We start from the raw sequence: 13,793 nt of genomic DNA, 5'->3' as shown, positions 1-13,793 counted from the left end.
TTAAATAATGATGGAAATCAAATTGATTTAAATCAAATCCACCCTGGGATTGCCTATGGAGACTTTTTTGGAAAATCGGTGTTATATTTTTTTTATTTTCCAGTCATCTAGTACAGAGGTTTCAGAGTAGCAGCCATGTTAGTCTGTATCCGCAAAAAGAACAGGAGTACTTGTGGCAGTCCCAACTAACAAATTTATTTGAGCATAAGCTTTCATGGGCTACAGCCCACTTCATCAGATGCATAGAATGGAACATATAGTAAGAGGATATAAATATACATACAGAGAACATGAAAAGGTGGAAGCAGCCATACCAACTGTAAGAGGCTAATTAATTAAGATGAGCTATTATCAGCAGGAGGAAAAAAACACAAAAAAAATACCTTTTGTAGTGATGATCAAAATGGCCCATTTAGACAGTTTACAAGCAGGTGTGAGGATACTTAACATGGGGAAATAGATTCAATATGTGTAATGACCCAGCCACTCACAGTCTCTATTCAAACCCAAGTTAATGGTATCTAGTTTGCATATTAATTAAATTAATATTAAATATAATATTAAATTAATATGTTAATTAATTAGTTTCTCATTGGAATCTGTTTTTGAAGCTTTTCTATTGCAAAATTGCCACCTTTAAGTCTGTTACTGAGTGACCAGAAAGATTGAAGTGTTCTCCTACCGATTTTTGAATGTTTTGATTCCTGATGTCAGATTTGTGTCTATTTATTCTTTTGCATAGAGACTGTCTGGTTTGGCCAATGTACATGGCAGAGGGGGCATTGCTGGCACATGATGGCATATATCACATTGGTTTAGATATGTGTTACTGATGCAACGTATTGGCAGAAGCAGGCACGAGGAATTTGGATATTTTGCATCTTCAAGAATATTTCTTTATTTTATGTTTCCCATCTCCAGTTCAGATAAGCAAACAATAGTATCCCTTTTAAACATACACAAAGAACCTGGCCATTAACATCTTGAAACCTACCATGTATGTATGTTGAGAAAGTTTGACCAAAATGATAGCTTATGTATAATTTTTCAAACCTGAACTGTTGGGTGCTTTTTGTTAGAAGATATTAAAAAACCCAAAAGCACACTTATATAGTCTCACATGCTGCATGTTCTGATTATCTCTTTTTCAGTGCCATGGAGATTCAAAATGCTAAAAGGTAATATCAGTTGACTTCTATGTGGGTCTTCTATCTTAAGTGGTCTCTTGCAAAACTAACATTGTTTTGTTTATTTCTCTTGGGTTTGATTAACTATTTATTTCTTGTCACAGTGTTTTCTTACGTTTTGTTAGTTTACTATAAGTAGTGTGGCAGGCCAACACATAGCAGCAAAAAGTTTGGAACAGCAGTGCTTTGCTTCATTTTGTCCCTTAAAAGGAAAATCTCAGTAATACAGTGGCAGTGATATTTCAAAAAGAAAAGGAGTACTTGTGGCACCTTAGAGACTAACCAATTTATTTGAGCATGAGCTTTCGTGAGCTACAGCTCACTTCATCAGATGTTTACCGTGGAAACTACAGCAGACTTTATATACACACAGAAATCATGAAACAATACCTCCTCCCACCCCACTGTCCTGCTGGTAATAGCTTATCTAAAGTGATCAACAGGTGGGCCATTTTCAGCACAAATCCAGGTTTTCTCACCCTCCACCCCCCCACACAAATTCACTCTCCTGCTGGTGCTAGCCCATCCAAAGTGACAACTCTTTACATAATCAAGTCGGGCTATTTCCTGCATAGATCAAGGTTTTCTCACATCCCCCCCACCCCCATACACACACAAACTCACTCTCCTGCTGGTAATAGCTCATCTAAACTGACCATTCTCCAGGTTTAAATCCAAGTTAAACCAGAACATCTGGGGGGGGGGGGTAGGAAAAAACAAGAGGAAACAGGCTACCTTGCATAATGACTTAGCCACTCCCAGTCTCTATTTAAGCCTAAATTAATAGTATCCAATTTGCAAATGAATTCCAATTCAGCAGTTTCTCGCTGGAGTCTGGACGATCCATCGTCTACAGCCAAACTCTGCGATACAACCGCATTTGCTCCAACCCCTCAGACAGAGACAAACACCTACAAGATCTCTGTCAAGCTTTCTTACAACTACAATACCCACCTGCAGAAGTAAAGAAACAGATTGATAGAGCCAGAAGAGTTCCCAGAAGTTACCTACTACAGGACAGGCCTAACAAAGAAAATAACAGAACGCCACTAGCCGTCACCTTCAGCCCCCAACTAAAACCCCTCCAACGCATTATTAAGGATCTACAACCTATCCTAAAGGATGACCCAACGCTCTCACAAGTCTTGGGAGACAGGCCAGTCCTTGCCTACAGACAGCCCCGCAACCTGAAGCAAATACTCACCAACAACCACATACCACACAACAGAACCACTAACCCAGGAACTTATCCTTGCAACAAAGCCCGTTGCCAATTGTGCCCACATATCTATTCAGGGGACACCATCACAGGGCCTAATAACATCAGCCACACTATCAGAGGCTCGTTCACCTGCACATCCACCAATGTGATATATGCCATCATGTGCCAGCAATGCCCCTCTGCCATGTACATTGGTCAAACTGGACAGTCTCTACGTAAAAGAATAAATGGACACAAATCAGATGTCAAGAATTATAACATTCATAAACCAGTCGGAGAACACTTCAATCTCTCTGGTCACGCAATCACAGACATGAAGGTCGCTATCTTAAAACAAAAAAACTTCAAATCCAGACTCCAGCGAGAAACTGCTGAATTGGAATTCATTTGCAAATTGGATACTATTAATTTAGGCTTAAATAGAGACTGGGAGTGGCTAAGTCATTATGCAAGGTAGCCTGTTTCCTCTTGTTTTTTCCTACCCCCCCCCCAGATGTTCTGGTTTAACTTGGATTTAAACCTGGAGAATGGTCAGTTTAGATGAGCTATTACCAGCAGGAGAGTGAGTTTGTGTGTGTATGGGGGTGGGGGGGATGTGAGAAAACCTTGATCTATGCAGGAAATAGCCCGACTTGATTATGTAAAGAGTTGTCACTTTGGATGGGCTAGCACCAGCAGGAGAGTGAATTTGTGTGGGGGGGTGGAGGGTGAGAAAACCTGGATTTGTGCTGGAAATGGCCCACCTGTTGATCACTTTAGATAAGCTATTACCAGCAGGACAGTGGGGTGGGAGGAGGTATTGTTTCATGATTTCTGTGTGTATATAAAGTCTGCTGCAGTTTCCACGGTAAACATCTGATGAAGTGAGCTGTAGCTCACGAAAGCTCATGCTCAAATAAATTGGTTAGTCTCTAACGTGCCACAAGTACTCCTTTTCTTTTTGCGAATACAGACTAACACGGCTGTTCCTCTGAAACCAGTGATATTTCAGTCCTACTTGCAGTTTCAGAGAAGTCCTAGACAGAGAGTGTGTTCCAAAAGAAATCCAATCTGCTCCAGTGAAAACAGTTTGATTAGTGCTAAACAAGTCTTTCATCCAATTATGTTAATGATACTGTCCAGATACAAGTCCCCTCAAAGCCCTATGCTGGCACACAATCAGAAAACCTTTAAATAGCAGTGCCTTGGAAGTCTATTAGCATCACAACAATAGCCATGATGCAAGAATTGTACAAGTCCCGTGAATCATATCTAAGGTCCACATAGCAACCCCATTTACTTTAAATAACTTTGCACTCTGAAAAAACTGCTTCTGGTCATATTTGAATCAAGGACTCTTAAATATAAATTTCTTTGCAACTCAGACATGCTATCTGTCTTCTCTGTGCAGACTAATGTGTTCATTTTGAGTGTGTGTGTGTGTGTGTGTGTGTATATATAGATAGATATATAAATCTTTAAGTGAATAGAGTTGCTTAGAATTTTGGTTCAAAGCCACAGTTTCAGTGACCTGTTTTAACTGGGCACGTGATATTTGTGGATAAGATATTTGTGCATACACTGATGTATGCAAACAGGTATTTGCATGATTAATTGGGCAGATTGGCTAATTATGTGCCTAACTATCCTCTTGCATGTGCAATTACTCAGTCTACACATATATGCATGATTTTGTGCATGCAAATTGATGTAATCACAAATGTTTCAAGTAAAATTAAGCTGGAAATGTAGCCCATGATGTTTATACATGTACACTTAATGTTACTTTTTTTAGTACCAGCAAAGACTATATCTGGAAGGGGAGGAGGGGGACTTGTGCGCTTTATATTGTGCCCAAGAGCATACTGGCCACTTCACTGAAGACCTAGAAAGACACCTTACAATCTGTGTTTTACTATGACAAGTAAGGATGACAAAACAGTAAGAAGAGAATGAGATCAGGAAGAATTATAGTAATGCAATGACAGTTACTCATAGTCAGCATGTGCACATCATAGTAATTCTGGATTTTTCCCCCTTCTAATTCTATTAAAAATAATAAAGAAAATAAAGATATGACCGACTGAATATTAATTACTCATCTATTCTATATACTGATTTTTCTCTCTCTACACTCTTTAATGTTCACAATATGTTGCTATACCCAAGAATTGAAACATTAACATATCCTTATTTTGTAATAGATACTCTGCTGCTCATAAGGAAAAAGTACAGTTGAGCTTTTATACTGGTATATGTGGAGGTTTTCTTTAATAAGTTTATTTATCCCTTGTGAGTTAAAATTGGGACTATGGATTGATATTTAGGTTCAGTAGAATTTACTATTTTTATAATTATGATATTGGTTTATTAAGTCTTTTTTAAAATTTTATTTATATACTTTCTCATGGTTGTGCAAAACTGTGGGGCAAGGGGTCAAACAATAAGGGGGGAATCAGACAATTATTTAATGAGAATAGACCGATTCAAAAAGTTCAAACTTTGTAACAGTTAAAACACATAATACTAACATCACATCAAATATACAAAGTACATATCCTTAAATAAAACTCTGATAAATTCTGAAGTAGTATTTTTTTTACTTTGCCTGTTTATAAATAATATAATAATAATAATTATCATTAAAAATATCTTTTCACCATTGAAATGGTGTATGTGTATGAAGAAGTCCATGTTTATCGACATACTGACAAAAGATTCAATTTTCCAAGCCTATTTACAATTCAAACTCCTTAACTTTCCAAGTAATCGTATACTGTATGTTAGTTCAAGCCATCATCAACATGTAGTAATGGTTATAATTCAGTTTAGTTTATATAATATATATCCTCTCAACTCTTCACATGTCAAAGGCTCATACATATTTTCATTCATGAGCTGGAGGCTACATACCTTGAAAAACTGAGAATGGTAAAGGACAGCCCACACGTCTTTTGTATTTTAGATAATATATGTTTGTAAGAAAGTATTGGTATGCATCAGAATGGAAACCATTACTAATAATTAAGAAGTGTGCATGTTTTCAGATGCAGTAGTTTTGTTTTTGGTGTAAAACAGTTTGGTTTTCAAAATTTCCCATGTCAGTATGTTTAATTTCAAACAGGGAGGTACAGATCACTTGTAAAGAATGTGCTTTATACATCACCAAAGGAAGGTCGATATAAAGTTCTTATATGGCTTCATTAGCATCGTGTTGGAGGGCCTGATATTTTTTAAATGTATTTATCCTCACAAAACCCCTGTAATGTAGGGCAGTGCTGCTGTTCCCCTTTTTACAGATGGGGAACTGAGGCACAGAGACGTTAAATTACTTGCCCAAGTCACATAGGAAATATGTGGTGGACCAGGAAACTGCACCCAGGGTCTATCATACTAGGCTAGTGCCCTAACCACTGGACCACCCTCCCTCTCTCAGTACTGTAGTATGTGCTGTGTTTGCTCACGTAAAAAAAAAAAGTAAGGCGAATATATGTAGTTTAAGCAAAATATTTTTTTTACTTTTATTTCTCATACAACCGTATAATGGCGTTGCATGTTGGGAATCTGAAAACATCCTATAGATGAAAAACAAAGGATAAAGGATCAAATTACACTGATGCACAAGTGAAAGCGTGACCGTTTCAGAGGAGTGAGGACGGAGGACGTAGCTGTCATAGGTTATTAGTGCACTGGCTGTTCGTATCTAGAGATCCGATTCAGATTTGTCTTGGTTACAAGTGAGATGAGATTAATGTTGTTAACATAGTCTTCAGTTGATGCTAGTCTACACAGAGCAATTCAGTTTACCAAAATGTGTCATGAATGACTCAGTATTCCGGAGAGAATGACAGGAATATTGCAGTCAAAACTAAGGTACATTTGCAGATCTATGTCCCCAATTCAGCAAAGTTTCTAAGCATGTTCTTAAGTGTTTTCTGGGGCCTGTAGATGGGGCCTGTGATCTGGGGCCTGTAGGGCCTGTAGATGGATATTTGTGTCCTGTAGCTATATATCTAGTTCTGACTGGCTTTCTGGGCAGGTTTGACTTGCATAAAAGCATTTATTCTGCAGATAATTTAAGCTGTCATTGATTTTTGGCAGTAGTAAGTGCTAATTTTTATGTGCAGTGGGCTTGATTTCCTTTACATTAACACGTTTACACTGTTCTAATTCATAATTTACACACACACAATATTTGTACACACAGTTAGGCATATAAATTATGTCTTGACACACTTTAAACTCCCTTTTCACTGCCAGAGTGGTGTAGAGAATCTATAGCATAAATGAGAATCCAGGCCAGTGTGTTTTGACTACCAGCAATTCAGCATCAGGTATATGTGTATGCCCCTGCACATTTTTTACTTCTTTCACAAATAAATTGAAGGGTGCTATTTTTTAGTTTTCTTTAATCACTTTAGACAAGTAATTCTCAAACTGTGACTCAGGAACCACCCGACGATTAGCAGAGCCTTCTTGGTTGTCTGCATATGAAACACTTTGAGAACCATGGAATGGAAGAACAGGGAGAAACTTTCATTCTATGGACTTCCTCACAATATCAGTTTAGAGACTCGCTGCTAAGGACACAGCCCAGTGGATTGAGACTGTGTTGCAGATTTCTCGGATTTTTTTCCTTCTGTTCCTTAGTAAGATTCCGAGCAGATAAATAATGCATAAATAAATGCATAGAAATCACCGATTATTATTTTATTCTCTTATTTATATAAACCCAATAGTGTGGTAGGCATTTTACATTTTTCTCATGTTCGCCCATTTATATGTATGCGCACCTGCTGGATTTTTTTTCCGCTACAACAATAGGAATAGGTGTTACTACATCTTCTTTCTCAGTCATTTTTTGCTTACTGTAAAGAGTTAGGTATTGAGATATCATGGAGGTGCCCAGTGATAAGTGTCATCTAAAAGCTGTGGGAGAGAGACAGTGTAGAAATGATGTTTTTACCAACTGGAACCTAATACACAAGGTCCTCAGGTGACTAATAATTATAGTGTGAATATAAATGCTTTTATAAATACTGTTGCTTATCAGGTTACATGCTTTTTGTTTGTTTACAGTATGAAAGAGGCTGGTTTAGGCCATAAACAATGGAGAGGTGGTCCCATTTCTTCAAACTGCAAGCAGTGTCCAGTAGTTTATACCAATCCTGTTTGTGGATCAGATGGTCATACATATTCTTCTCAGGTAAGAATAAAATAATCAAATTATTCATTAATTTGGTGCTAAAGTCAATTTATATTTCCAAAAACAGTCAAATATCCCAATGTTTAATAAAAGGAAGCAGTTATTTATTTTGATTTGAATAGCATAAAAAGCTATCCTGGGCTGACACCCACAAAAAATCCAAAACATTGTGAGACTAAAAAGCAGAACAGCAACAAATCTCACCCAACATAAAACAAATAGTTATCATTTTATTTATTGATTGATTGCTGTTTCCCTACCTCAGATTTCAGAAGAAATCCTACTCCCTCCCCCTCTCTACCCAGCTCAGACTTCATAAATGCCTGTTCAAAGATGGGTTTTGCAGCATGGCCTGAAAATTCAAGCTGTTTCAGGCCTATGGAGGGTAAACTGCAAAGTCAAGGAAGAATCCCTTACTCACAATTCCCTCTTTTTTAAATCAAGGAAACTCAGGCCAGGCCCTTCTGCAAAGTGTGACTGTGGCAGTGGTGAATGAGGAGAGAAACAGTCATCCATGTAGATAGGTCTCAGGCTATTATGGGGAAAAAACAACACTTTAAACTCTACCCACTGGCCACCAGTAGACCGCAACTGCAAATTCTGGGACAAAGATGTCATGCTCACTGTGAGATATTAATAATAAGCAAGCTGCTTCATTCTCCCCTAGATGCAGTTTCCTAATGGGTTTAAGGTGTGGCACGTTACAGTAGTCTAATCTCGAAGTGACAATGGTATGGATTACAGTAGTCATGTCTGCATCCAGAAGAAAAGTTTGCATCCCATGGACTAGGCATACATGGAAAAAAGCAACTGGAAATTTAACCAGGTCCACAAGTTACAAACTGTATTGAAAATTATGTGCATACTCTTTTACACTCATATGGGGCTGGTGCTAAGTATAAATTTAGCCAAATCCTTTAATTGAACCTTAGACTTACATGGATGTTCTCTCAACAAACTTACTCTTATTCGTACCCAAGTATCTCCCAAACACTGACTGAGACACTTGACTGCACTCTTGAAGCTGGATAAAAAGGAGATACAAATCTGAATGTCATCACCATACTGAAAGCACTTCATTGTGGCGATAACACTCAACTTTATATCTCCAGAAGAAGGGTGGTCCTGCTCAGCTTTGATAAGATAAGCACGTCAGGATATGACCAACATTTCATTCTCAGTTCTTATGATTTTATCCTGAATCTCATTATATTTAATACATTTCTTAAAGCTCCAGCCCTTGGAGTCAAGAGATTTATGTGAGAAGCTCAGAATTCATGTTTTTTAAAAGTCAGATTCTAGCCTTTGTAGTTGTAGAGAAAAGCTTGGAAATGTGACCTGTGTGCAGTTTAAACTCTCAGAAGGCAAACAAAAAAGAACCCCAAATTGACTATTGAAAAAAACCTCATGATTTCTAAGCCAATGTCCTGAGTTGTTGGAGGCTCTGAATGCTTGGGACTGGAAATACTGTGCTCTTTTAAAATGAGGATATACTATTTTGACTTTGAGAAATAGTCATAAATAATTCACAGTAAATTACTTGTTGCATATATATATATATATATATATATATATATGGGAACTATTAAAACCTGTTTGAAACGTGCTTAAATCATGCCAAATATCTTGTCATTGTTTAGTAATTCCATATGGTAGCACTCAAAGGGCCAGTCAGGAAATGGGCCCCAGGTCTACGCACTGCACATGCAGAGAAAAGAAGATGGTCCTTGTCTCAAAGATCTTATCCTCTAAAAAGCCAGACAAACAGAAATAGATTAACAAATAATAACTAATTCTATTAAAAGTATAGAATTTACATATTACAAAATCTCCCAGCCCTGTTCCCCACCTCTGTACTGGTGCCAAAGCCAGATTGTGATTTTTCAGAGTGTATCATCTTCCTTTAGGGTGACCAGACATCCTGATATTAGGGGCTTTGTTTTATATATGCAACCATACGCCGCCTCCCACCCCCCAAAAAAGTGTCCTGATTTTTCCCACTTGTTATCTGGTCACCCTATCTTCCTTCTATCCTACCCTCATCCCAAAGGAATTACCTGTCTTTGAAGAGAATTCAAAACAAAACAAACCTAGAAGTTCCTGAATGCCTCTTTCCCAGCCATTTCTTCCCCTGTCCTTTTATGTGGGAGTGAGCAAGACTGCTAACTACTCCCTAAGGGAAGAGACAGGTGACCTTTCTTTGCCTACAACATTTTTCCAGCAATGGTGGTTGTTCCTAGCCATTTCTTCCTTATAGGGGTACAATTGCAGAGGATGCGAGAAAGGTATGGGAGGAGATTTTTAACTTCTGGAGCATGTTTGAGTATCTCCAGAAATCTTAGGTTTCAGAGGAACAGCCGTGTTAGTCTGTATTCGCAAAAAGAAAAGGAGTACTTGTGGCACCTTAGAGACTAATTAGTCTCTAAGGTGCCACAAGTACTCCTTTTCTTTTTCCAGAAATCTTAATTTTTCATATCTATATGTTGGTGATGGTTTCATGTTTGGCTTGTGAAGTACCTCAGTATTCAGAGCACAGTATTCAGAACACCGTGGCACAGGAGTTTCAGATATTCTAACAGCAGCTATACATGCATTGTGCAATTAAGAGCTTCAGAGAGTGTGGAATGAGAGCTTTTTCTAAAAAACTTTGAAAATTCTCAAATTAAAAAGACACATACAGCTCAGTGAAAGCTTAATATTGTTCTATGTAATGGGGTTCATGCTATGCCCTTGGGTATTTGGCCCCTGGGCGTCCCTCTTCCATGAGTCAGGGACCACCTCAGTCTGGTGCAACACCCATGCTCTTTATTCTCATAATGTTTCCGACCACCAGTTCCCAACTATATACAGGCGTCACAGCTACTTTTCCTACAACAGGCCTGGCCATCAACAGACTAGAAGGCTCCAACTTCTTTCTGTGCCTGACCTTTCTCTTTCCTTCTCCCATTTCTCTGGCTTCCTCCCAGCCTTTATAGCTCGGGGCTAATAAGACTGGCAGGTGCGGCCAGTTACCAGGCAGATACAGGGCTATTCACCCAACCCCAATCCATTCCCCTTAATTGGGGCTGGAGTGGCAGGAGCTGATTAAGGGCTTTTCAACCAGCACCCTGCCACATTCTACAATATAGTTACTTTCTTTTATTGGGAATGTATTTGTCAATGACTGCAAATTGTAGAATACATTTTCTGAACACAAGTCAATAAAGGATATCCGTGTTATAGAACTGTGCAGTGCATTGGTATAATTTCCCCATGGACATTGATTTGGAAATACCATGCCCTGTTCTTTCAGATTAAGCCCATACCATGTTTGCTGTTTGAACTGCATAATTGTCAAAACTTTAAATGTGCTTTTGGTTCCCAAAAACATAAGTGAAGTCATATGTGGTAAATGAGCCACAGTGAAAAAACATTTTAAAAGATTGTCTTCAAAACTGAGATAATATAGAGCTTGATAATGCCACATATCTTGCAGTGATTTCAGCGGGACAAATGAGCAGGCTAATGTGCTACTCAGCAGGAGTATCTGGCCCATAATTATTAACATTCAGTCAGTGTAAAGGAAGAGTGGAAAAGTCAAAAGCTTATTACAGAATGAAGGAGACACTAAAAGGGGGAAAAATGCATAATGAAATGTTGACTAATAAAATCAGCATCAGCGACTGTACAGGAAGAATTTAATTTAAAGGGACACTGTAGTTTTCATACCTTCATTGCATTTTTCACAACACCTTTTGTTTAGTTAATAAAAAAATTGTTACAAATATTTTCATTATTGGTCATGGTTTACCTTCTGCGTTTCTTGCAACTTGGGCAATGAAAGTAGATTAGTCAGTTTTCAGTCAATTTTACGTACAGATACTCAAACACTGCCATAATATAAGGGATTGTTTATTTTAAATATAGCTCTATTAATTCATAATTATAAAACAGATTTTTCTATCCATATATTGAATGCTACCTTAATCTATATGTAGTGCCTTGGATTTCATACATACAGTGTAATTGACTGCTCAACATTTATTGCAGGTGTGGGATGATCTAGCCCTAATAATTACAGAATAACAACACTTTCAGTATTTTTAAAAGGCAGTGCTACAGAAACAAACTACGTTTAAAACAAAGTTTGCCACTTGCTTTTTGGTTTCATTCCAGCATAGCCTTGGCAATAAGCCACAAATCATTTTTTTATCTAGTGGCATTTTCCTTGAGGATGTCAAGTCCTTTTCACCCTGATAGCAAACTTTTACCAATTTATTTTCTTTCCTATTTATGAAAAGTATATCTGGTTGGTGGTATGTCTGCAGTTACTCTTAGAGAAGAAAGGACTCAGTTGATAGAGCATGTATCCATAAACATTTTTAATCACCTGAAAAATCCCAACAATAATCATGATTACGGGAAGACAAATTTGGTTCCTTACAATTAGGGAAATGAAGTTTAAATTAAAGACTATTTCTCAAAAATGTAATGGGTCCTAACTGTTTGGGGCTGAGTGGGGAGATCAAAGGGAAAGGAAATAGAAAAGATATCCATAATGTCTGGAAGATAGGCATGGACTCCTGGTGATACTTTGCACTTAGATAATCAACAGGGTGTGTGTGTGTGTGGGTGTGTGTATACATATACACACACACACACATACAACCAACTGTTGATTATCTATATATTATCTATATATATATATACACACACATATATAGTGATTTTTTTAACCTTCTGGTATTATGATTTGGAGTCACCAGAGATGTAAATGTGACTCGGTATGTTAATAGCAATGAATATGTTCATTATGTTGTTCTTGGCTGTGTGGAAATCTCAACTACTTGTTTTATAAATTTACATGAATCTAACTTTCTGCATGCTTAACTTAATTCCCCCCCCCATTTAATTATTTCCATTTTAAGGCCAGTGCTATTTTTATTTGGCATCAGTGTATTTTTAGAAGTAGGTTTTGTTATGTTGGAAAGCTATCCACATGCCTTAATGTTGAGGGTAGGAAAAAAGCTTATTTGGAGGAGTCTTTAGAAATAAAAAGTAAGTAGAGTTGTTTAACCTTTCTGGTGTACCCTATTATAAATGTGAAATTGATTGAATCCCATCTGCTTAATCAACTTCATGTGATATTTTCAAACACGTTTGAGCTGTTGGCATTTTCTTTCCAGTTCAGAAAAGATGATAAACCAAAGCTGTGTACGTATTCAGTCTGCATAACCTGTAGGATTATTTGATTCATATTAGTCCAAACTGGTATCTTGTGGAGAGGTTAGCTGTCAGAACGTTTAAATATTGACTCCTTTATTTGGTAACCGTAAATAGAAACAACTTCACATGTGCCTGATTGAGCAGACATCAGTCATGCTGTTCTTAATTAGACTGATTTTTTTAAAATGAAACTGTATTGGAGTGGACACAGCAGTATACGAGACACAGACGAAAATAATGTGATTTTAATGCCTGGCCACATAATCTGTAAGAAATAAATCTTCTGGCACACACCTACCCAGTCAGGTAGGTATTGAAACTTTGCCATCTGAGAGGTCTTGTAAATGATATTCTTTCAGGAGATAAAAGTTCATTCTACCAAATCCTTACAGAAACTTAGAGATCTTCCCTAGTTATAGCTCTCCTTGACCAATATTACATTGATTGTGACTGCATCTATATCCTCAATCCCAAACTAATCTGTGAACCTCCTTATCTGCTAGCCACCCACCTGTTTACCCAGGGGATTATACCGCAGATTCAGACCTCATCTGGTGCTGCATGTTAGATTAACCCTGAAAGAACAAACTGGAAACATGCCTACTGAAGCCAAATATCCCTGTCTCCTCGATACTATTCCATCATATATGTATATGATGGAATAGTATCGAGGCAATTTCTGCACCAAGGATTGAGATAGATAGTTAAATATATATCAGTCCTTGGTGCAGAAATTAACTATTATTATGACTATTTTATTTAATAGCATGCATTTCTAAAGGGCCTTCACCTTAGTTACTGGTTGCATAGTTTATAAAATTGAATGTCTTTGAAGAATTTTTGCAACGTGTAAGGAAGAAGAAGCTTTCTATATCATTTAAACTGTATGTCTTATTAAGCAGCAACAGAAGCATATTTGCCAGTGGTAGATATTCATGGGTGATAAGATTCACAGCTTCTACTGACTTCATTGGTAAGTGAAAGTTCCAGGTGT

At 37.5% G+C, this 13,793-nt stretch overlaps 1 protein-coding gene across 3 annotated transcripts in view; it reads left to right on the top strand.

Moving 5' to 3' along the window:
* SPOCK3 (SPARC (osteonectin), cwcv and kazal like domains proteoglycan 3) overlaps positions 1–13,793 on the top strand; it is a 389,564-nt gene that overhangs the window by 262,815 nt on the left and 112,956 nt on the right. For 2 of the 3 annotated variants that reach the window (XM_048847640.2, XM_048847637.2), the window contains exons 5-6: positions 1,152–1,178; positions 7,468–7,594. In XM_048847640.2, the coding sequence (XP_048703597.1) occupies positions 1,152–1,178; positions 7,468–7,594 (154 nt within the window). The remainder of the gene's footprint in view (positions 1–1,151; positions 1,179–7,467; positions 7,595–13,793) is intronic. The other variant, XM_048847639.2, reaches the window with a different exon arrangement.

This window comes from Caretta caretta, chromosome 4 (assembly GCF_965140235.1).
Source record: "Caretta caretta isolate rCarCar2 chromosome 4, rCarCar1.hap1, whole genome shotgun sequence".
In the NCBI taxonomy this organism is placed as follows: Eukaryota; Metazoa; Chordata; order Testudines; family Cheloniidae; genus Caretta; species Caretta caretta.
The sequence above is the reverse complement of the archived record's forward strand: the minus strand, read 5'-3'. Positions and strand labels throughout refer to the sequence as shown.